This window comes from Pan troglodytes, chromosome 23 (genome assembly GCF_028858775.2).
Source record: "Pan troglodytes isolate AG18354 chromosome 23, NHGRI_mPanTro3-v2.0_pri, whole genome shotgun sequence".
NCBI lineage: Eukaryota > Metazoa > Chordata > Mammalia > Primates > Hominidae > Pan > Pan troglodytes.
Genome location: NC_086016.1, coordinates 48,678,956 through 48,701,344, shown reverse-complemented (window position 1 = coordinate 48,701,344; position 22,389 = coordinate 48,678,956). Strand labels below are relative to the sequence as shown.

The following is a 22,389-nucleotide window of genomic DNA, read 5'->3' as shown; positions in this document are numbered from 1 at the left end:
CCTTGGCTGTGGCCTCTGCCCCAGGAGAGGACAGCAGGCACCCCACCAAATGTGGGCATAAAAGCCTTTCCCAGGGTGGGTGCGCATTGTAGCAAATGCCACTGGGGGAGGGTCTGGGGAGAGGGTCTCTTTGTGGCCCCTTTCCATGGGTGTCCAGGAGGCCTTTCTGAGAGGTGACAGGTGAGGGGCCTAGGCCGGGAGTCAGCTGGTGCAGAGGGCAGCAGGTGGGAGGAGCTGGGGGTGTTCGGGACAAGGAAGCCAGTGTGGCTGGGGGTGGGGGTGGAGGGGCAGGGCAGGGCCCGAGGGAGATGCCGAGTTCCACTCTGCCATGCAGCAGGAGGTCTTGGAGGCGGTGGTTCGGCAGGGGGTGACGTCTGACTCTGCTCCGATATCGCTCTCTGCGTTTGGTCCTAAGAGCATGTGGGCCCCGGTGAGAACGCTGGTGGCTTGGACGGTAGGGGCGCTGCATGGGGTCTGAGACTCCGGGGTGTAGCTGGTGGGGGGCTGTGTGGAGTCTGTGCTCCGCAGCATCGCCTTGAGTGGAGGAGTAAGGGTGAGGGAGACACCCAAGGGTGGCCCTGTAACGGTCACCATGGCAACCTGGGGACCAGCCTGGGGGCACAAGAGTTGTGAGTGAGACCTGACAGCCACAGACCCTGTGGGAGGCCGCCTGGATGCGCACGGCCGGTGGTGGCAGCAGGTACCTGAACTCACTCATGCTCCAGGGTTCCAGCCGCTAGAAGGTGCAGAGGTCACTGCTTGTCTTGCTGGCTGGGGGCAGGAGAGGCAGGAGGGGCAGGTGGGGGTTGGGGTCCTGGGATCTGGAGGGTGTTGAGCTGCCTCCCGTGGATGGCTGCCTCCGGGACAGATGTCACTGGAGCATCTGAAGGGCATGGCTCCGGCTGCTTTGAGACCTGATGTAGCATGCTTTACCTTCCAAGTGTCTTCCACACACGTATTAGTGTAGATGCATTAGCAAATTGATAGGAAGAAGAGATCGTCATTCATTCGGTCCTTCATCGGGTGTTAGCCTGTAACTGCATCTGCTGCTTGTAACTTCAGCCAGCATTGCCTGCTAATGACTTAGGCACAGAGAGGCTCAAGGAGATGATGCGCATGTCCCGGGAGCAACCTCCCTGGAGCCCGGTCCTTCTCGCGTGAACGGGAGCATGTGGTTGGTCGTTACTCGGGTGGCGGCAGTGCTGGCCGGGTGGATGAGGAACTCCCATATTCAGTTGTGTGGCGAATGTTGAGAACCAGCACAGCTACTCCCACAGGCATGGGTGGTCATTGTGGATGCAAATCATTCTTTTGAGCTTGGTCCTCAGAGGGAAGGCCGTGCGATCAGCCGGGGCAGCTGCAGCTTCCCTTTCATCTGAGCCAGTGAAGCGCAGGATAAAAAGATGCATAAGCCGCAGCCGGCCCCATTCACGGGGAACATCGGCCTGAAGCAGGGACCTGAGCTGCCTGTCCTGGCTGTCCTGGTATTAAGATCTCAAGTAATGGCTGTGTGTGACCTTCGCCACATCCAGCTGCTTCAAAAGTTTACGAGGGCCAGGTGTGGTGGCTGACGCCTAATCCCAGCACTTTGGGAGGCCAAGGCGGGCGGATCACGAGGTCAACAGTTAGAGACCAGCCTGGCCATCATGGTGAAATCCTGTCTCCACTAAGAATACAAAAGTAAGCCGGGGCGTGGTGGCGCGTGCCTGTAATCCCAGCTCCTCTGGAGGCTGAGGCAGGAGAATTGCTTGAACCTGGGAGACGGAGGTTGCAGTGAGCCAAGATCACGCCACCACACTCCAGCCTGGGTGATGAGCAAGCCTGGGCGAGACAGAGCAAGACTCCGTCTCGGAAAAAAAAAAAAAAAATTTGTTATGCCTATAATTGTAAATGTTCACACACACACACACACACACACACACACACACACACACACACATATATATATATTTTTTTAACTTTTTGGCTCCTTTTTTTTTTTTTTTTTTTTGAGACGAAGTCTCACTCTGTTGCCCAGGCTGGATAGTGGCGCGATCTCGACTCACTGCAGCCTTCGCCTCCCGGGATTAAGCGATTCTCCTGCTTCAGCCTCCTGAGGAGCTGGTATTACAGGTGCATGCCACCACGCCTGGCTAATTTTTGTATTTTTAGTAGAGACGGAGTTTCACCATGTTGGCCAGGCTGGTATCGAACTCCTGACCTCAAGTCATCCGCCCACCTCGGCCTCTCAAAGTGCTGGGATTACAGGCGTGAGCCACCGCCCGGCCCAATCTCGATATTCTTGAGGAATCAACGCTAGTATTTTCCATATTCATTTTGTAGGTAAATTCTATTTATTCCTTAGTGCTGACTCTAGGGCCATGGAAGGAAAGGAATGAGGTACCACTCACTGAATTGGGAGGCGATTACAATTCTGTTATTCTGATGCTATTTGGGACCTTCTTTTTCCTTTTACAGGGTCAACGGACTGCGTGTGTTACTCCACCGTGGGCACCAGTGACGCAGAAACCTCGGCGCTGCATATCGTTGTTGGTGAGCCCCTCCTCTGCGCATGCGCACGGTGGCAGCCGGGCCTCCTGCGCCCCAGGCCTGTCCCACTCTGGTCCCCGTCGCGTGTTCCAGCCGTTGCCGTCCTGTCCTGGACGTGGGTCACGCTGTGTCCCCTGCGCTGCTCGCTGCGCTGTGATCCCACTCAGCACGCAGCTCCGGGGCCATGTTGTCAGGACGGCCTTCCTGGGGGCACGCCCAGTGTGGGCCGAGTTCTTTCCCACGGAATCCACCACATGCGCGATGCCCGTACTCAGCTCACCTGACTCTTGCTCAGTTCCTCCTCCAGAGGCTGCTGCCCCGAGGCTCGGAAACCACCCGCGTCCCGCCATACTGCCTGTGGCAGTGGGCGCGGGCAGCTGTGCCTGGGCTGCCAGCTGTGGAACGCATGCCTCTGTGAGGCCTCGAGGCTTCAGTCCAGGATGCAGAGCCCCGGTCAGGAAGAGCAGAAGGGGCTGCCCATGGCACTCAGCCCGGTGGGCTCTGGCAGGACAGATCTTTTGTGCCTTCGCCTGTTCCTCATCCCAGTAGACAGGGTTACCGTGCCCCACCTGAAGTCACAGAAATTGTATATTTTAAAATAGCCGCTTAGGATTTTTTTTTTTTTTTTTTTGAGATGGAGTTTCCCAGTTGTCCCCAGGCTGGAGTGCAGTGGCGCTATCTTGGCTCACCGCAACTTCCACCTCCCAAGTTCAAGCGATTCTCCTGCGTCAGCCTCTCGAGTAGCTGGGATTACAGGCTCGCGCCACCACGTCCAGTTCATTTTGTGCTTTTAGTAGGGATGGGGTTTCACCGTATTGGTCAGGCTGGTCTCGAACTCCTGACCTCAGGTGATCCACCCGCCTCGGCCTTCCAAAGTGTTGGGATTACAGGCGTAAGCCACAGCACCCGGTCAGGATATTTTTTTCTTTGAGACAGGGTCCCACTCTGTCACCCAGGCTGGAGTGCAGTGGCATGATCTTGACTCACTGCAGCCTCGACCTCCAGAACTCAAGCGATCCTCCCACCTCAGTCTTCTAAGTAGCTGAGATTGCAGAAGTGCACCACTACACCTGGCTAATTTTTGTGTTTTTTGTAGAGACAGGTTCTCCCTGTGTCTCAAACTCCTGGGCTCAAGTGATCCTCTCACCTTGCCCTCCCAAAGTGCTGGGATTATAGGCGTGAGCCACTGTGCCCGGCCTACTTCTGATTTTGCATTTTATTTTATTGTATTTTACTTTATTTTATTTTGAGACAGAGTTTCGCTCTTGTCGCCCAGGCTAGAGTACAGTGGCGCGATCTCGGCTCACTGCAACCTCCGCCTCCCGGGTTCCAGCGATTCTCCTGCCTCAGCCTCCCAAGTAGCTGGGATTACAGGCGCCTGCCACCACGCCCAGCTCATTTTGTATTTTTAGTAGAGACGGGGTTTCACCATGTTGGCCAGGCTGGTCTCAAACTCCTGACCTCAGGTGATCCACCCACCTCAGCCTCCCAAAGTGCTGGGGTTACATTACAGGCGTGGGCCACCCCACCTGGCCTATTTTATTTTTTTTGAAACAGAGTCTCACTCTGTGTGTGGCCCAGGCTGGAGTACAGTGGTGTGATCTCAGCTCACTGCAACCTCCGCCTCCCGGGTTCAAGCGATTCTCCTGCCTGAGCCTCGCCACTAGCTGGGATTTCAGGCACACGCCACCATGCCTGGCTAATTTTTATATGTTTAGTAGAGACAAGGTTTCACCATTCTGGCCAGCCTGGTCTCAAATTCCTGACCTCGGGTGATCTGCCCGCCTCGGCCTCCCCAGGTGCTGGGATTACAGGCGTGAACCACTGCACTCGGCTTGATTTTGTATTTTAAAATGCCATGTACTTTTTCTTCATTCTAAAACCACCGTCCTTTCAGTTAAAGATATTTCATGAGCCTCACGGATACACTCTTGTTCAGTCCCCACAGGATAGCTCCCCGAGCCCGTTTTAGAAATTTGAGTGAAGTTCAGCCATTTGAATAAAAAATATGGCATCCAACACCCCAAGAGAGAGAATCCTTGCATTGAATGCGTTCTGTTTGTTTCACACTTTTTAAAAGTAACTCCCACGTTTGCAAAGTGCTATTGAAGGGGATGGAGTGGATGGGGCAGGGCTGGAGGGGGGCTGCCTTCCCTCACGGCCATTCTCTCCCACAGGGGACTCGCTGGCCATGGATGTGTCCTCAGTCCACCACAACAGCACACTCCTCCGCTACTCCGTGTCCCTGCTGGGCTACGGCTTCTACGGGGACATCATCAAGGACAGTGAGAAGAAACGGTGGTTGGGTCTTGCCAGATACGACTTTTCAGGTAACTCAGAATAATGCAGACTCGCTCCCCGCTGGTCACGCCCCGACTGCCTTCACAGACGTTACCTGACTGAATCCACTGAGCACCGTCAGAGGTGGGCCTCCACCTGCTCACAGACGGGAAGCTAAGGGCCTCATGAAATGTGCCGTGGCCAGAACGTGGCAGGGTCTGGACTGGAACCTGGATTGCTCTAAACCAGATCCTGCCCCCTGGACCCAAGCGTAAGCCACAGAGTAGACACCATGACGGATGCAGTTCACTCCAGAACCCCAGGTGCTGGAACCCCAAGACTCCAGGCCACCAGCCTCTCACATCTGGTAGGCAGGTGACAGAGGCCACCCCAAACTGTTCAAGTGGAAGTATTAATTGGAAAAAAAATAGTTTTTTAAATATATTTTTAAAAAATTTTTTTGAGACACAGTCTTCCTCCGTCACTCAGGCTGGAGTGCAGTGGCACCATCACGGTTCACTGCAGCCTTGACCTCCCAGGCTCAAGTGATTCTCCCACCTCAGCCTCCCGAGTAGCTGGGACTACAGGCAGATGCCACCATGACCAGCTAATTTTTTTTTTTTTTTGTATATTTTTGTAGAGAAAGGGTTTTGCCCTGTTGCCCAGGCTGGTCTCAAACTCCTGAGCTCAAGCAATCTGCCCACCTCGGCCTCCCAAAGTGCTGGGATTACAACCGTGAGCAACTATGCCTGGCCTGTAAAACAATAGTTTTATAATCACTCTGAGCTTATTAGTCAAAGTGGCAAGAACTTTGTGCAGAAATTCAGCCTGGGATATCTGTGTGGAAGCTCGTCCGTAACTTCAGGCACAAGTATCCTTTACTTCATTTAACAAGGTTGCGTGGTTTTGTTGGGGTTACACCGTAGCTAGCCATACAAGTGAGATACACTCAGCACGTATTTGTTGAGCCCCTGCTCTACGCCGGGCCTGGTTTTTGAGGCAGGGACGTGTCCATGAACAAAACAGGCAAGATCCTGCCTTCCTGCGGCTCGGCCGCAGTGGGCACAGAGGAGGAGGAGTGGGGGCGAATGCCACGCCACACTCCCCGAAGCCCAAAAGCTTTCATTCTCCACAGTGCTCTTCTCACCCCAGCAGGTGCTCCTGCCCCACTTTATAGCGGAGAAAACAGGCACAAAGAGGTTGCCCGCATCCTGCCTCACTCTTTCTTGAGCCCAGCGGTCCTCAGACTGTGGTGGGCACCTGCATCCTCTGGAGGGCTTGGTAGAACCCAGGCTGCGGGGACCCCCCAGAGCATCCAACACGGCAGGTCTGGGTGGGCTTCGGAACATGCAGGTCCTCCAGGCTCCCGGGGCTGCTGCTGGGGCCTCGGGCCAGGCGGCGGTGACCTGTTACCCGACCACAGAGCTTAGAATGAACCAGAAATGAAGGCTGGTGCCAGCTCAGACACAAGAGTTGCAGTCTGCACGCATCAGGCAGTGGGTGCGACGTCACCAGCTTTTAAACGCTGGAAAAGGAGAACTTTAAAAATACATAGAATTGGCCAGGGGCAGTGGCTCACGCCTGTAATCCCAGCACTTTGGGAGGTCAAGGCAGGTGGATCACCTGAGGTCAGGAGTTCAAGACCAGCCTCGCCAACATGGTGAAACCCTGTCTCTACTAAAAATACAAAATAAGTCAGGCATGGTGGTGCACGCCTATAGTCACAGCTCCTCGGGGGGCTGAGGCAGGAGAATTGCTTGAACCCGGGAGGCAGAGGCTGCAGTGAGCCGAGATCGTGCCACTGCACTTCAGCCTGGGCAACAGAGCGAGACCTCTGTCTCAAAAAAAAAGAAAAGTAGAATTTCAGCGACATAGGGAGACCCCATCTCCACAGAAATTAAAAACAAAATTAGCCGGGCACCCCAGTTACTCGGGATGCTGAGGCAGGAGGAGCCCTTGAGCACAGAAGGTGGAGGCTGCAGTGAGCAGAGATCAGGCCACTGCACTGCAGCTGGAGCGACAGAGCCAGACCCTGTCTCAAAAAAAAAAAAAGAAAAGAAAGAAAGAGGAAAATATGTAGACCATGAGGTGTGCCATTCTCGCTGCCCGGTCGACTTTCCCGCCTCTTTACAGTTCGCTTTCAGATAAATCTGTATCAAATTAAATCGAGTAATTCCTGATACTAAAATCTTAACCCTTATGAGAGAAAGAAATAGTGATTTGGCAAACTTTACGAAGCTTAAAAAGATTTAATGAAATTAAAAACTAGTGTGGCTTGAAAATTAAAACCTAAGAAATGGCAAAGTGAGGTATTTATCTAAGGCTTATTAAGAAAGGGAATACCGAGAAAATTAGAGAAGCCGCGAGAATTTTAGGAAGCGGTTTGGGTTGTGCCATTCGCCCAACTGCCCTTTGTTGAGCCCAGTGTGGCTCTGCCTAGCAATGCCCCTGGGATGCCCCCTCCCTGTCCCTGCCTGCTGGGGTGGGGTGGTGGGCAGCCCCCTGCATGCCTGGCCCCCCCTTTGCCCTCAGCCCATCACCGCAGGCAGTGGCTGCAGCTCTGTCCCTCCCACCAGGATGAGAGCCCCGAGGCAGGAGACACCTTCCGGGTCTCTGGATCCCCATCCTGGCCACAGGGCCTGAGATGCTCTCAGGAAAGCGGGTTTGGGTTCTGTGGCTGTGAGGCAGAAAGCATCCGGTTGTTCTGGAGCAGCACAGAGGGCATGGAAGGAGAATGAGCGTGTGGAAATGACACACTCTGTTGAGATGTGGAGTTTTAGGTGCCGGTAGGACATCTGGGGGCCCATCTAGGGGCAGACAGAAACCGGGACATCAGAAGTCGGTGAGGCGCCACCCTGGAGGCTGCATCTGGGCGATGAGGCCGCTGCCCCCCAGCCCCCTGCACTTGAGAGAGAAGCCGGCTTGGAAGGTTGCTGACCAGTGGGTCGGCCTCCTCCCAGGGCCGTGGACACGACGTCCTTGTGGGACCCCCATGGGAGGAGCAGGGAGAGAGGCCAGAGCCACTCTGCAGGGAGGCGGAGCTGCAGCCACCTGGAAGGGCCCGCCCACTGAGTGCATTCCAGGCGCCTGGCCCATGCCAGGTGCAAGACCCACAGACGGGGCTGTCCTGGGGACAGTCGGGAGCTGACTTTCAGGCACACAGATGTCCTGGGAGCCAGACTGCTCTTGCCGGCAGCTTCCCCAACCCCTGGGCGGTGCACACTTGGCTGCGGGCTTGCCATCTGCGGATGAGGATGTGAGGCCTCTGTGTGTCGGGGGTAAGGTTGTGTGTGACAGCCCTGCAGGCCGTCACTGCCACACCAGATGTCATACAGGGCAGCACCAGCCCCAGCATCAGACACGGAGGAGTGAAGTCGCCCTGAGACTCACAGGACATGGCCTGGCTCCTGGTGTGGCCCACGACACCCTGGGGCCCCTCTCCTGCCTCCTGCCCAGTCCCTGCTGTCCTGCTGGGTGGTGTTTCCCAGACAGCCCGGGTGCCAGGCTACAGGCAGCCCCATGGACAGCGCACACGTTTGCCTGGAGGGTGGCCCCAGACTTTGGGTGGCAGTGGCCCTGGCCTCTGTCCTGAGCTGTTCAGGACGTCACAGGGGCTGTGGCTGACCCCAGTGGGAGCCAAGCCCTGAGGCAGGTGGGGGCATCACTGACCCTCATGAAGGGGTGGAGGGGATGACCCTGAGCCACTGGAGCCCACAGGCCACATCATCGAGGCTATGAGGGGTGGCTAATGGCAAAGGCCCCACTTTGCCAGCGTCAAGAGTGGCCATAGCCCTGGCTGTCCCAGCATCACTGGGTGTCAGAAGGCACCAGCACTATGACTAGACGTGCTGTTGTCCTGAGGGAGGGCAGAGACCCTGCCACTGCCTTCGATGGTGACATGGCCTGAAGCAGGCCCGGCCTCTCCCTCCTGCAGACGGTTTAGGCAGATGCGCGCTCAGCGACGTTTCTGAAGCTGCCCAGCACAGCATCCTAACCAAGCAATGACCCTTGTGGATGTTTTTTCTTCACTGCACTCTGTTCCCAGGTTTAAAGACCTTCCTCTCCCACCACTGCTATGAAGGGACAGTGTCCTTCCTCCCTGCACAACACACGGTGGGATCTCCAAGGGACAGGAAGCCCTGCCGGGCAGGGTAAGTGCATTGCTTTGTGTGTTTCTCTTGCAAATGACGGGAAATGAAGCAGGACGGTTAGGAAGGTGAATGCAGAAGTATTTTCCAAATGTGGTGGAAGGTGCCGGATGTAGCGTGCCCAGACACACGATGCCTATGATGCCCATGACGGCCTAGGCGTGCATGGGGCTTGCTGTCCCCATCTCTGTCCCCATGGCCTGCGCAGGCAGCTGCTGCTGTGCCAGGGATGAGGACTCTGGGGGAGGGTCCCACACCCACTGTTGGAGTGGGGGCTGAGCACAGGGTCTTTCCCTGCTGGGGTTCCCTTTACCCCCTGCGGGGGCCTGATGGAGGAGAAATGCAGGCAGGAAAGGATGGCAGACACCTTATCAGTGACTGTGAGTGTGCAGGGCACTGGTGGCAGGACCGTTGGTAGAGCTGGCTGGAGTGTGCGCTCTCAGCAGCCACCCTCCTGTCCACACCCCTGGCTGAGACCCCCACCCATGTTAGCCCCATGCTCCAAGGCAGGAGCCCACTCTAAGGTTAGCAGAGCCCAGGCCAGCCACGCCTTCAACCCCACAGGAAGGCAGGGACCCTCAGCAAGAAGGCTCGGGCTGGCAACAAGGGCTGGTGCCAGGGGTTGGGGGGCAGAGCCAGGGCAGCTGCCCAGGGAGAGCGGATGCAAAGGGAAAGAGGCGCCCCACCGGGGAGGGGAGGCTGAGTGGAGTCAACACAGCTGGAAACGCCGTGCTCTCCCCTTACATTTGGTCCCCCAGTTTGGCCACTGCAGGCTCTGCAATGGTGGCTACGCGACTGAACAAGCAGGGACTCCTTTCACCTGGCATATCCCCGCCCCCACCCCCACACAGTGTATTCAGTAATATCCGACCAGTGTAAATAGAACCTTAAATAAATCTAAACATAGTTGTCCCAGGCCGCATGACCTCCCTAGTGACCATGGAGGGCGCCTGAATGGTCATCCTGTCTCTGCTCTGCCTGGGGCTGAGGACACGGGGCTGTGGAGACAGCTGCGCCTTTGTGAAGGACACTCACGTCCTTTCCTTTTAAGTCATGCAGACTTCAGAACCTCCTTCTAGCTCCTTTCCTTTTTTAAGTGAAGAATTGGAGACCATAAAATCAGAATATGTAGAGGCAGATGCTGTTTGCGTCAGTGCATTAAAGAACTCGGCTGCTGATGAGCGATTTCCATCAGTGCAGTGTCTTGTTTGACAGCGTGAATCCAGCAGCCCCCAAGATCAGAAGGACGTGCTAGACGGATGACTAAGTTCTAAGCTGATGGTTCTGAGTTATTTGCTTGTTATTGACTGTAACAGATAAACCCTGTATGATTTGTTTTCTGAAAGTAAATGAGTCCTCACCCCAGGAGTCTGCTGGGGGAACCAGTGCCTCAGTCATTTCTCCCAGCCAGGCTATGTTAGCTGCAGGGCCAGGCAGAAACCGTCTCCAGGTGGCACCTCAGCGTCCTCATGCTGTGCTTCTCCTCATGTCCAAACCTTTTAGAGAAGGACACGTTGAATGTATCATTGTAAAAGTAGGTCTCATTCTGAAACCTCTAATTAATATGCCAAAAAATATTTTGCTAAGCCTTTGAAATGGAATTTTTTCGTATGTGAAAAGAATGTAAATACATCTATATGTGCCAAGCATACGCACTGCACCTGCAGCTCCATATTTAAAAGGTGATGATATTCTTGTCTTTCAGATGCTTTGTTTGCAGGCAAAGCAAGCAGCAGCTGGAGGAGGAGCAGAAGAAAGCACTGTATGGTTTGGAAGCTGCGGGTAATTCCTAAGACACAGGCTCAGTGTTGTCACTGTGTGTGCTGGAGTGCAGGTTTCTGTCCTCTCTCAGGGCACTGCCTCTTCTCCCTGCCCACCTTTGCTTTTCCTTTTTCCTGTCTGGCACCAGGCATCCATTTCTTCTTAGCCCCAGGCAGCGTCAGGTCACTGTTACTTGCCGTGTGTGGCTGTGTGGAGCAGCAGGTTTTGTGAAAGGCCCTGTTGCCCTTTCTGAAACGCTGTTGTGGTGCTGAGTCTGGACTCCTGTCCCAGGTGCTCTAGAATGTGGGGGCAGCAGATGTCCCATTGAGGGCTTGCTGGTGACCACCTCAGGCCCTGGCAACGACACAGTCTCTGTCCAGCAGAGGCAGCCTAGGCAGTGTACAGTGAGTGGGTATGGCCATCTGCCGATGAAACTTTATTTATGGACACTGAAATTTAAGTTTCATAGAATTTCCACATGTCACAAAATATTATTATTTTGATTTTTTTCTCTTTCTCTTCTTTTTTTTTTTTTTTGGATGGAGTTTCACTCTTGTCGCCCAGGCTAGAGTGCAGGGGCACAATATCAGCTCGCTGCAACCTCCGCCTCCCGAGTTCAAGCAATTCTCCTCCCTCAGCCTCCCTAGTAGCTGGGACTACAGGCATGTGCCACCATGCCCGGCTAATCTTTGTATTTTTAGTAAAGATGGGGTTTCACCATGTTGGCCAGGCTGGTCTCAAACTCCTGACCTCAGGTGATCTGACTGCCTCAGCCTCCTAAAGTGCTGGGACCACAGGTGTGAGCCACCATGCCCAGTCAATAATATTTATTTATTTATTGGGACAGAGTCTTGTTCCATCACCCAGGCTGGATTGCAGTGGCGCGATCTCGGCTCACTGCAACCTCCACCTTCTGGGTTCAAGCGATTCTCCTTCCTTAGCCGCCTAAGTAGCTGGGATTACAGGCGCCTGCCACCATACCTGGCTAATTTTTTTTTTTTTTTTGAGACAGAGTTTTACTCTTGTTGCCCAGTCTGGAGTGCAATGGCGCAATCTCAGCTCACTGCAACCTCTGCCTTCCGGGTTCAAGCAGTTCTCCTGCCTCAGCTTCCCCAGTAGCTGGGATTACAGGCATGCGCCGCCACGCCTGGCTAATTTTTGTATTTTTAGTAGAGACGGGTTTTCACCATGTTGGCCAGGCTGGTCTCGAACTCCTGACCTCAGGTGATCTGCCCGCCTCGGCCTCCCAAAGTGCTGGGATTACAGGCGTGAGCCACTGCGCCAGACCTTTTTCAAGGATTTAAAAACGTGAAAAGCATTCTTAGCTCTCAGGCCACACACAGACGGGCAGCGGGCCGGATCTGACACACAGCCTTGGTTTGCTGACCCTTGTTCTAAATTGTCCAAAAGTCACCAAGTGAGGAGAGGGACAACAGTCCTGCCTTCCGGGAGGTGATCCTTTGGGTACCACTTCCTGCGGGGAGCAGACAGTTACGTGGTGCATGTTTTTGGTGTTGAGCTGAAGAGTTGATTGCATGAAGTGTCTGCTAAATGCATGAGCAGGTGAGAGCCCGGATGGCCTCCCACCGTCCCGGTGCAGGGCGCTGCCCGGCGCCATTGCAACTGTGACATCTCCGTGGTTCTTTGTGCTTCAGAGGACGTAGAGGAGTGGCAAGTCGTCTGTGGGAAGTTTCTGGCCATCAATGCCACAAACATGTCCTGTGCTTGTCGCCGGAGCCCCAGGGGCCTCTCCCCGGCTGCCCACTTGGGAGATGGGTCTTCTGACCTCATCCTCATCCGGAAATGCTCCAGGTTCAATTTTCTGAGATTTCTCATCAGGCACACCAACCAGCAGGACCAGGTAAGTGGGGTGCTTTTGCATGGAACCTCCACTGGCGAGTAATTTATGTTCCAGCAGTCCCTGGTTTACGTGTTGTAGGAATTCATTATTGAATTCAAGGGAAGGAAGGGCAAACTTTTTTTTTTTAATTTCACAAACTTTAAACTCCTGGTTACAACTACTCCTTGTAAAATATCATTTAAAAAGATAAATTTTTGAGGCCAGGTGTGGTGGCTCATGCCTATAATCCCAGCACTTTGGGAGGCTGAGGCAGGCGGATCACCCGAGGTCAGGAGTTTGAGACCAGCCTGGGCAACATGGTGAAACCTCATCTCTACTAAAAATACAAAAACCAGCTGGGTGTGGTGGCGTGCGCCTGTAATCCCAGCTACTCGGGAGGCTGAAGCATGAGAATCGCTTGAACCCAGGAGGTGGAGGCTACAGTGAGCTGAGATCACGCCACTGCACTCCAGCCTGGGTGACAGAGTGAGACTCCATCTCAAATATATATATGTGTGTGTGTGTGTGTGTGTGTGTGTGTGTGTATGTGTATATGTGTATATGTATGTGTGTATATATGTATACATGTGTGTGTATATATACATATATGTGTATATATACACACATACATATACACATACATACATATACACACACACATACATACATATACACACACATGTATTTGAGCACAGAAACTAAGAGGTATGAATCTTTATAATACAACTTCTTACCTGTTGTTTCTCTTCCTATTTAAAAACAGAACAAAGCGACACAGTAAAGATGTAAGTGGCCCTTGCAGGCCACTGAAAATAGACTCTTTAGGCTCCCAGAAATGGGTTCTGTTCGGACCCTTCTACCACATCTTTCTGTAGCCTACGCAGAGGAAGACCCGAGTCTAGTCATGTTGGGGGAAGCGGAACTTTTGGCCACAGTCTCCAAATTTAGTCACATTTCTTTTTTTACTTAAGTTCTATTTAAGATCTAGTCTAATGCTATTTTTATGTGGCTTTTTAAGTAGTGCTTGTTAAAAAGAGAATACAAAATTCTAATAATCATTGCTAATTATCTATCAGAATTCTGTAAAAAGCGTTCGTCATTGTAGATAAGCTGTGGTTTCTAAAAGCATTAGAAGTCATTTTGACAAGTGCCACGGAAGGTGGGCGCCGGGGAAGGTGGGCGCCGGGAAAGGTGGGCGACAGGGAAGATGGGTGCCGGGAAAGGTGGGCGCCGGGGAAGGTGGGTGCCAGGTTTCCCTTCATCTCTGAGCTGTCAGTTCAGCTGGAAAGGGAACTCCAGGGGCCTGCGCAAGCAGTCGCCTCCTCCGAGAAGGGCCGTGTGTGCACCCAGGCCTGAGAGCGCTCGCTGTTGGCCTGGGGTGTTCTGCTGCCCCACCCAGACTATGACGTTTAGAGCTGAATGGTCCCTCTCACTGTTTCTTGGTAGTTTGACTTCACTTTTGTTGAAGTTTATCGCGTCAAGAAATTCCAGTTTACGTCGAAGCACATGGAGGATGAGGACAGCGACCTCAAGGAGGGGGGGAAGAAGCGCTTTGGGCACATTTGCAGCAGCCACCCCTCCTGCTGCTGCACTGTCTCCAACAGCTCCTGGAACTGCGACGGGGAGGTCCTGCACAGCCCTGCCATCGAGGTCAGGTGCGTGCAGGGGTCCTCCAGCCACCAGCGCCAGCCCCTTGAGCCCTGAGGTGTCTGTCACAAGCTGCCCCACCCAGGGTGGGGGGTTCCCTGGGGCTTTATAAACACAAAACGTAAGAATGTTTTATGAATGCACTTTTCTCTCCCTATGTCAAATATCGAATGAGATGCCGTTACCCACATTCTGGAAAGATGCCAGGGTGCTGAGTCCTCAGCATTTTGTTTTGCAGATAATTTTCATGGGTGTTTGAAGCTCCTCCATTTCATTCTTTCCCTCTTCCACACCCTGTGCTCCAGGCTGGCATTGGGCTCTTTGCCCTGGCATTCTCTCTCTCTTCTCCTAAATAATTCAAAAGGTGGGAGGCCGAGGCGGGCAGATCACTTGAGATCAGGAGTTCAAGACCAGCCTGGCCAACGTGGTGAAACCCCGTCTCTACTAAAAATACAAAAAAAAAATTAGTCGAGTGTGATGGTGCATGCCTGTAATCCCAGCTACCCCGGAGGCTGAGGCAGGAGAATCGTTTGAACCCAGGAGGCAGAAGTTGCAGTGAGCCGAGACCATGCCATTGCACTCCAGCCTTGGTGACAGAGCGAGACTCCGTCTCAAAAAAATTTCAAAAGGCAAACAAAGGAAACCGCCTTTACAGGCAGTCCTTTGTCCACTGAATCCACCAGGGAACCGCTGGCCTCAAGGGCCACAGTCAATCACCAAGTGCAGGTGCTCCGTGCAGGGAGGGGCAGGAGGCAGCAGGGCTGGGAAGGGCACCCCGAGGATGGGAAGGAGGGGAGGAGCCCCAGAGGGACGCCCTGTGCTGGAGGCCACGCAGCCTAGGGGACGCGGGGAGGCAGGTGTGGCCACACACGGATGTTCGGTCTCCCTGGGGCAGGTGCCACACCCCTCCTCTGGCTGGCTGGGCGGAGGGTGGGAAGTGGTGTCCTCCCCACACCCACTGGGGCCCATTGTATTTGGAAATCTGTGATGTATCACATAACCAGATGGAATCTGAGTGCAAAGAAAATTGTTTCTCCATGGAAAGACCCAGTAACAAGCAAGTTGATTTTTTCAAAAGGCCACTGAGTTAGGTGTGGGCGTGCAAATTACATGAGACTGGGGAACGGTAGAGCTCAGGTGGATTCTGAACTCTTGGCAGATGTTGGTAAGAGCTCGGTCTACTTCAAGGAAGCCCAGCTTAACACTCGCTAACAGAGTGTGGCTGGCGTGAGAGCGATGGCAGGCTGGTCAGCAGGCCCACGCCTGTCTGCAACGAAAGCTGGGTGTCAGATGGCCCTTGGGTGCCTTAAGTCACAGCATGTAAGAGGATGCACGCATCTCTGTGGACAGCGCCCCACTTTCAGTGACTCCTCAGCCAGCCAGCTGCGGCTCTAAGAAAGCTTCTCCCATTCACATCTGAACAAGCCTAAGGGAGAAGGAGGTCTCTGCCCCTCCCCAGGCCCAGTGCCGCGCGCCCCCTTTCTTTCTGTCAGGGCGGTGATGGCAAGAGGCCGTCGAAAGGTCCCAGGAACACCCGCCACCCCAGGCAGCCGTGCACAGGGACTTTCCTCTGTCAACTCATTTTACAAGTTTGGGAAGTGGGATTATTTTTAATATTGGTGTATGTATTTATTAAAGAAATAGAATAATTTGAAAATCAGGACAGGCATTCTTGAAATACGTCCTATCTTGATAAATATGGCTATGCCTTCAGCAGCACGCCGCTTTTAAAAATATAATTTGTGTGTGTGTGAGCTCAGCTCCATGGAAACAGCCTGTCACTTATTTATATTTTTTTATTTTTTGAGACAGAGTTTTGCTCTTGTTGCCCAGGCTGGAGTGCAATGGCGAGGTCTCGGCTCACTGCAACCTCTGCCTCCCAGGTTCAAGCAATTCTCCTGCCTCAGCCTCCCAAGTAGCAGGCACCCGCCACCACACCTGGCTAATTTTTATATTTTTAGTAGAGACGGGGTTTCACCATGTTGGCCAGGCTGGTCTCAAACTCCTGACCTCAGGCGATCCGCCCGCCTGGACCTCCCAAAGTGCTGGGATTATAGGCGTGAGTCACTGTGCCCTGCCCCAGCCTGTCACTTAATGAAGGGGTTTAGGTTACTGAAATACGTCTGAGGAGGCTGTGATATCATTAATAAATGAGATAAATAGAGCTGTCCTGTGTGGGAAGATGGCACTCACCCAGGGACTCACTGTGGCCACTGAGCCCCTGGGCAGGGGACCTCCAGGGACCCCCAACTTGTTCCTCAAGCCCGAAGGCTCTTGCTGGCGTTGGGCCACCTGTCCTTCTCATCTGAGCATTCCTCACACATCTCTTACACGCATTGAGTCGCCCTGCACAGACTCCTCGCAGGCCCTGCGCGCTCAGTACTGCTGAGAAAATGGAGGTGGGTGGGTGGGTGGAGTGGGCACACACTGGAGCGGACGCTCTGCTTTCCATGGGGGTGCTGGAGTTCGAGTCAGGTCTACCGATGCCCAGATTTCCCACCTGGCCATTGGCAACCCCTTTACAAACTCGGCATCCTGGGAGTCTAAGTGAATTATTCCGCGCCCAGGACCCGTCATTGTGGGCTGGACTCCTACAGCCCACGGTGACGTCTGACCGTTCCATGGTCAGGAGCGGTGCTCAGGGCCAGCTTTGAGTGAGGGACACGTGGAGTTTACTGCAGCCCCTGTCCAGGAGTGGGGCTCAGGCCAGCTTTGAGTGAGGGACACGTGGGGTTTACACGTGGCCGCTTGTCTCTGCAGAGTCCACTGCCAGCTGGTTCGACTCTTTGCACGAGGAATTGAAGAGAATCCGAAGCCAGACTCACACAGCTGAGAAGCCGGCGTCCTGCTCTCGAACTGGGAAAGTGTGAAAACTATTTAAGATAATTATTACAGACCAATTATGTTGATATATACATTTAAATGTAGAAATTTATTTTTGATAGTTAAATCTTGATTTTAGAAGAAAACCCTTTTGTCAACAATTTTGTGTACATATTTGGCATTTTCAGTTCTGTACGCATCTGCGGGTTGCAGCCCACGCCGCTTACTCTCAGCGGATGCAGCTGCTCACTTGGGGGCACTGGCCTCTTAGGTTTTAACAATGTCAACAGTGTAGTTTAGAAAATGGCCCGTTAGTGGCTCTATTGCAATAATGTTAGGGACATTATATGATTTCCACGCAGGTCACACCATCTGGGCCTGAGGTAGCAGTGGGTCACTTTGATCCACTTTGCAGGACTTATTCTGTAACGGTTTGTGGCCAAGTTTTGGGAAGTGGTTGATTCTCTTTGCCTTCATTTCACCTTCCTCTTCGTTTACGGTTAGGACATCGCTGCTTGATCCTTACAATACTGTGCAACTGCAATGCAACGTGGCCCTGCTTCAGGTGGTCCGCGGGAGGGGCCTCCACGCCAGCGCTGGGAAGGCTGCTGGGGCCTCCACACCTGCCTCATCACGGCGGCGAGGCTACGACAATCCGGCTGGGAGCATGACCTTGGCGTCTGTTCTGGGAGCACAGATGATAAGCTCTGGAAGCTGGCAGTGTGTAAAGCACTGGCAAGTTTGTTAGTGTTAAAATGTCAAATACCAATGCTTTATATCGACGCGAAGTGCTTAACACAGCCGGGCTTGGGGGCAGTCAGGAGGAAGCTGGCCATCCGTGGAGGAGGGGCCGTTCCTGGCCTCCGGCAGGATTCCTCTGATGCAGGCCCTGAAGTCTGTACACGTGGTCCAGATTTGTCCTTGTCTTTTCTTCACACTGAGTTCTCTATATTTATTGAACATCTTGTCCTTTTAAGCCAGAGTAGTGTAAACTGCGTCTCGGATGTCTGTCTTTTGTCTCGAAGCCACGATGGATCGCTGGTTTCCTCTGCAGCGCGAGGGCTCCGGCGACCAGAGGATTCTTCCCGGAAGGCATTCCTGCCGCGCTCCCCGGGGCACCCCTCAATTGTGTACTACGTCCTTGTTTAGTGTGTATCCGTGCCCACGTAGATGATGTCTGTGACGTAGTTTTGTTTGAAATATGAGAAAATGCGGCTTAAACTTTGATCTGTAAGGAGCGGGGCCGTGGCCGTTCGGAGCACGCTGTAGACACCGTTCCTCATGCTGCCGGGTGGGTTTTGCAGAAGCTCCCTTAGTGATTTCACGTTGAACAGGCAGCATCCATTTTCAGAATTTCCTGGCATTGATTTATATTTTGAAGCATACAGGAAACTTCTCGTTTCCTCGTTTAGCCCCACCCAGATCAGGTGAAAGGGCAGCTTTAATGGTGGTTTTTATGGACCACATTATCAGAGAGCACTGTGCAAGCCAAATGGTTCAATAATGAATGAAAATTCTGGGTGTAAAGAGTAAATATGCCCTGGCTCTTTCTACCAATGTTTGCTCCTGGTTGGAAAGAAACCAAAGATTTAAGACGGGCTGCTCTTCCAGACTGGCTGTGCCTGCCTGTGCCCAGCAACCTGTGCAGCCGGCAGTGTGCCTGGTGTCACGCCAGGAGGCTGTGGCTGCTGTGGGCCCTCTGGAATTGTGCTCCTCACAAAGTTTCCCCAAAAGGTTCTTCTAAGCCTTTATTGTCCCTGGTAAATGTTTCCCGGCTGGACGCGGTGGCTCACGCCTGTAATCCCAGCACTTTGGGAGGCCGAGGCGGGTGGATCACCTAAGGTCAGGAGTTTGAGATCAGCCTGCCCAACATGGTGAAACCTCGTCTCTACTAAAAATACAAAACTTAGCCAGTCTTGTTGGCGCACGCCTGTAATCTCAGCTACTAGGGACGCTGAGGCAGGAGAATCGCTTGAACCCAAGAGGTGGAGGTTGCGGTGAGCCAAGATTGCGCCACTGCACTCCAGCCTGGGCAACAGAGGGAGACTCCATCGCCCCCCTCAACAAAAAAAAAAGTTTCCCATACACTGGCCTGCCCCAAAACCCACTAACAATTTTAGCATAACAGTCCAGGCCAAAGAGGAAGCATTTCATGTTCAATAAGAAACCCAGCCATTCCGCATGGCTGGTTCCTGAGTGGCTCTGGTGATACTCGCCAGCCACCTGCTGACATTCAGAATCTCAGACCTCGGGACTGCTGTTGCGGTACCGTGTGTCTGACACCCGCCAGCAGCCCTTTGCTATCTGCGCGCAGGATGGGGGTGACTGCCCAGACATTCCCGCTAGATAGGCTCTGATTTCCGGGGCAGCCTTTCAGATGCGGCAGACATACAACACCTGTACTTTAGAGTTTTAAGGAAAAAAAAATCAGAAGTGCTGGTTAGATAGTAAAAACTTAGGATAACTTAGAAAGGCTAGTTTTAGCTTCCTTTGTGGCTCCCTGGTGCAAAACAATTAGCAGTTATGCAATGGACCTGATTCTAGTTTATTCTAATTAAGAAGTGAGGCCGGGTTTGACTTCGTTCCTGAATACAATCTTGAGTAACTGGGAAAGTCTGAGTGAAAGGATGGCCTCATTCTCTTTCTAATCTTGCTGGTTTCAAGATTAGAAAATGGCATTATTTGATCTGAAATGTTTGAGAAGACACAAATAAAGTTACTTGGGCAGACTTGGCTTGCTTGCTTTCCTTTACACATACCTGTTATTTTCAAAGCAGAATATTTTTCATGAAAACACAATTTAAAGAACAAGAATAAAATGAAGCAAGGTGTCACCACCACCTATGCCAGGTGAACGCCGCCCCGAAGCCTTCTGTGCCCTGCTCTGGAGTCCCCCTGCTCCCCCTCAGAGGGCGCTACCATTTCACGCTAAGCGCATCCCTTCCTGCCTCTGTCCATGGCTGTATCTGCAACAGCGAGTTTAGTTTTGCACGTTCTGCTCTTTATCCAAAGAAGCAAGGAAACTTGCTTCTTTCACGCCACATGTCTATTTTTATTTATTTATTTTTTTTGAGACTGAGTTTCACTCTCACCCAGGCTGGAGTGCAGTGGCACAATCTCGGCTCACTGCAAGCTCCCCTCCTGGGTTCACGCCATTCTCCTGCCTCAGCCTCCGGAGTAGCTGGTACTACAGGTGCCCGCCACCATGCCCGGCTAAGTTTTTGTATATTTAGTAGAGACGGGGTTTCACTGTGTTAGCCAGGATGGTCTCGAGCTCCTGGCCTCGTGATCCACCAGCCTCGACCTCCCAAAGTGCTGGGATTACAGGCGTGAGCCACCGCGCCCGGCCCACTCCACATGTTTGAGAGGGCATTTGCATTTGTATTTGAGGAACTTCGAAAGGAAATTTGCATTGTGAAACTGACTTTTCCGGTCCATGAATGTGACATTATTTCCATTTATATAGATCCTCATTCATGTCTTTTAATTATTTTATAATTTTTCCATGAAAGTCTTTAAATTTTTAGATTTATTCCTAAAACTTGACTTTTGTTTGTTTTTGTAAACAAGGTCTTATTCAGTTGCTCAGGCTAGGGTACAGTGGCGTGATCACGGCTCACTGTAACTTCAATCTCTCAGACTGAAGCAATCCCACCTCAGCCTCCTGAGTAACTGGGACTACAGGCGTGCAACACCATGCCTGGCTATTTTGTTAAAATTTTTTGTAGAGACGGGGGTCTCACTCTGTTACCCAGGCTGGTCTCGAACTCCCGGGCTCAAGCAATCCTCCTGCCTCAGCCTTCCAAACTGCTGGGATTACAGGAGTAAGCTACTGTGCCCAGCCAAAAGTTCTTATTTTGAGGCTTTTTAATGTTTTGTAAAGATAGGGTCTCACCATGTTGCCCAGCCTGGTCTCAAACTCCTGGCCTCAAGTGATCCTCCCATCTTGGCCTCCCAAAGCGCTGGGATTACAGGCGTGAGCCACCACACCTGGCCTTTGAGGCTATCTTAAAATTTGTTTTGTTTTGCATAGAAATGCAATTTTTTGTTTGTTTGTTTTGAGACAGAGTCTTGCCCTGTTGCCCAGGCTGGAGTGCAATGGTGTGATCTCGGCTCACTGCAACCTCTGCCTCCGGGGTTCAAGCGATTCTCCTGCCTCAGCCTCCCGAGTAGCTGGCATTATAGGTGCGTGCCACCATGCCCAGCTAGTTTTTTATATCTTTAGTAGAGATGGGGTTTCCCCATGTTATCCGGGCTGGTCTCGAACTCCTAGCCTCGTGATCTGCCCGCCACAATTGTTTTTTATGTGTTGGGTTATATCCAGAAACCTTGCCTCCTGTCAACCTAAAGTGACATCAGAGTGCTCTCCTAAGAAAGAGTTTATTCAGGAACAGCAAGGGGATTGCAGTCAGGATATGCGTGCTACGCTGGAAGGCATTTTGGGGGGTGTTCGCGATAAAGGCGACACTTTAAAAGGCAAAGAAGTCCATGTGAGCTGCTCTAGAACGAAGTTCACAGTCACAGCAGCTCCTGGCAGGAGGCAGTACTGTTCACCGCATGAGTGGCCGTCACTGGGCGGGTGCCCTCGTCGCGGTCCCGAGGGTTCTGGGGTGAGTTCTGCTCCAGGCAGGTCTTCGAGAGCTTCCTCACGGCCTCCCCTGACTCATTTTGTACCAGCAGTTTCCACACTCCTATGATGGTGATTTACCCGTGAATTTCGGGGTTTTCTGTCATCATGTCATTTACAGATAGTAACAGCTGAATGTCTTCTTTACAATCGTGCATGGTCCAGCTATTTCCCCTAGCTTGCGATGCCAGCTGTGACATCTGGTAGAGAGTTGAGCAGAGAGGATGGCAGGGGCCTGGGCCAGCTCCTGTCTGAGGGAGTGGTCAGCTGCCCATCACTGCCTCTTGGCTCCAGCCCCACCCCAGCTGCCCCTCTGTGATCCCAGGTGTCTCCCTTCCCGCTGATGTGGACCCGAGGGCCCCAGGAGGAGGGCAGAGCTGGGCTTCCTGGTTCCACGGGTTTTGAGGGCAGATTTCTGATTTCAGCAGCACTGGGTGGCTGCACAGCCCTTTCCCTGGGCGGCTTTCCCAGCTCACACCAACACAGGACGGGGTCTTGGGGTCCTTCCTTGGCTGTGCCCTTAGTCTGTGGCTCCTGTAGTCTCTGGCCAACCCTGTCCTCCAAACACTGCTGGAGCTCATAAGCCCATAGAATGCTGCCTCCTGGAGTTCTGCAGGACGAGCAGAATGGACCACAACCCTGGGTTCCCAGCGTTGCTCACTTTGGTCCACGTGAGGCCCTCTCTGATTTATTTACTCATTCATCCGTTACATTCATCCAGTAAATATTTAAAA

At 52.8% G+C, this 22,389-nt stretch overlaps 3 protein-coding genes across 4 annotated transcripts in view; 2 read left to right on the top strand and 1 right to left on the bottom strand.

The window, feature by feature from the left end:
* Window positions 1-19,757, top strand: part of CERK (ceramide kinase) — a 55,855-nt gene extending 36,098 nt beyond the window's left edge. Inside the window, exons 7-13 of the mRNA XM_001137835.8 lie at window positions 2,458-2,532; window positions 4,707-4,859; window positions 8,855-8,960; window positions 10,663-10,739; window positions 12,374-12,579; window positions 14,005-14,213; window positions 16,966-19,757. Coding sequence (XP_001137835.1) covers window positions 2,458-2,532; window positions 4,707-4,859; window positions 8,855-8,960; window positions 10,663-10,739; window positions 12,374-12,579; window positions 14,005-14,213; window positions 16,966-17,038 — 899 coding nt within the window. The 3' untranslated portion in view covers window positions 17,039-19,757. The remainder of the gene's footprint in view (window positions 1-2,457; window positions 2,533-4,706; window positions 4,860-8,854; window positions 8,961-10,662; window positions 10,740-12,373; window positions 12,580-14,004; window positions 14,214-16,965) is intronic.
* Window positions 1-22,389, bottom strand: part of GRAMD4 (GRAM domain containing 4) — a 138,011-nt gene that overhangs the window by 7,572 nt on the left and 108,050 nt on the right. The gene's annotated exons all lie outside the window — the stretch shown is intronic.
* LOC129138476 (uncharacterized) lies at window positions 17,572-19,757 on the top strand. The gene has a single exon (XM_054675679.2). It carries the CDS (start codon window positions 17,572-17,574, stop codon window positions 18,175-18,177), a length of 606 nt encoding a protein of 201 aa, XP_054531654.1. The 3' UTR covers window positions 18,178-19,757.

Coding starts and splice junctions, on each gene's coding strand:
- LOC129138476 (XM_054675679.2), top strand. CDS start 17,572: ATGCAACGTGGCCCTGCTTCAGGTGGTCCGCGGGAGGGGCCTCCACGC.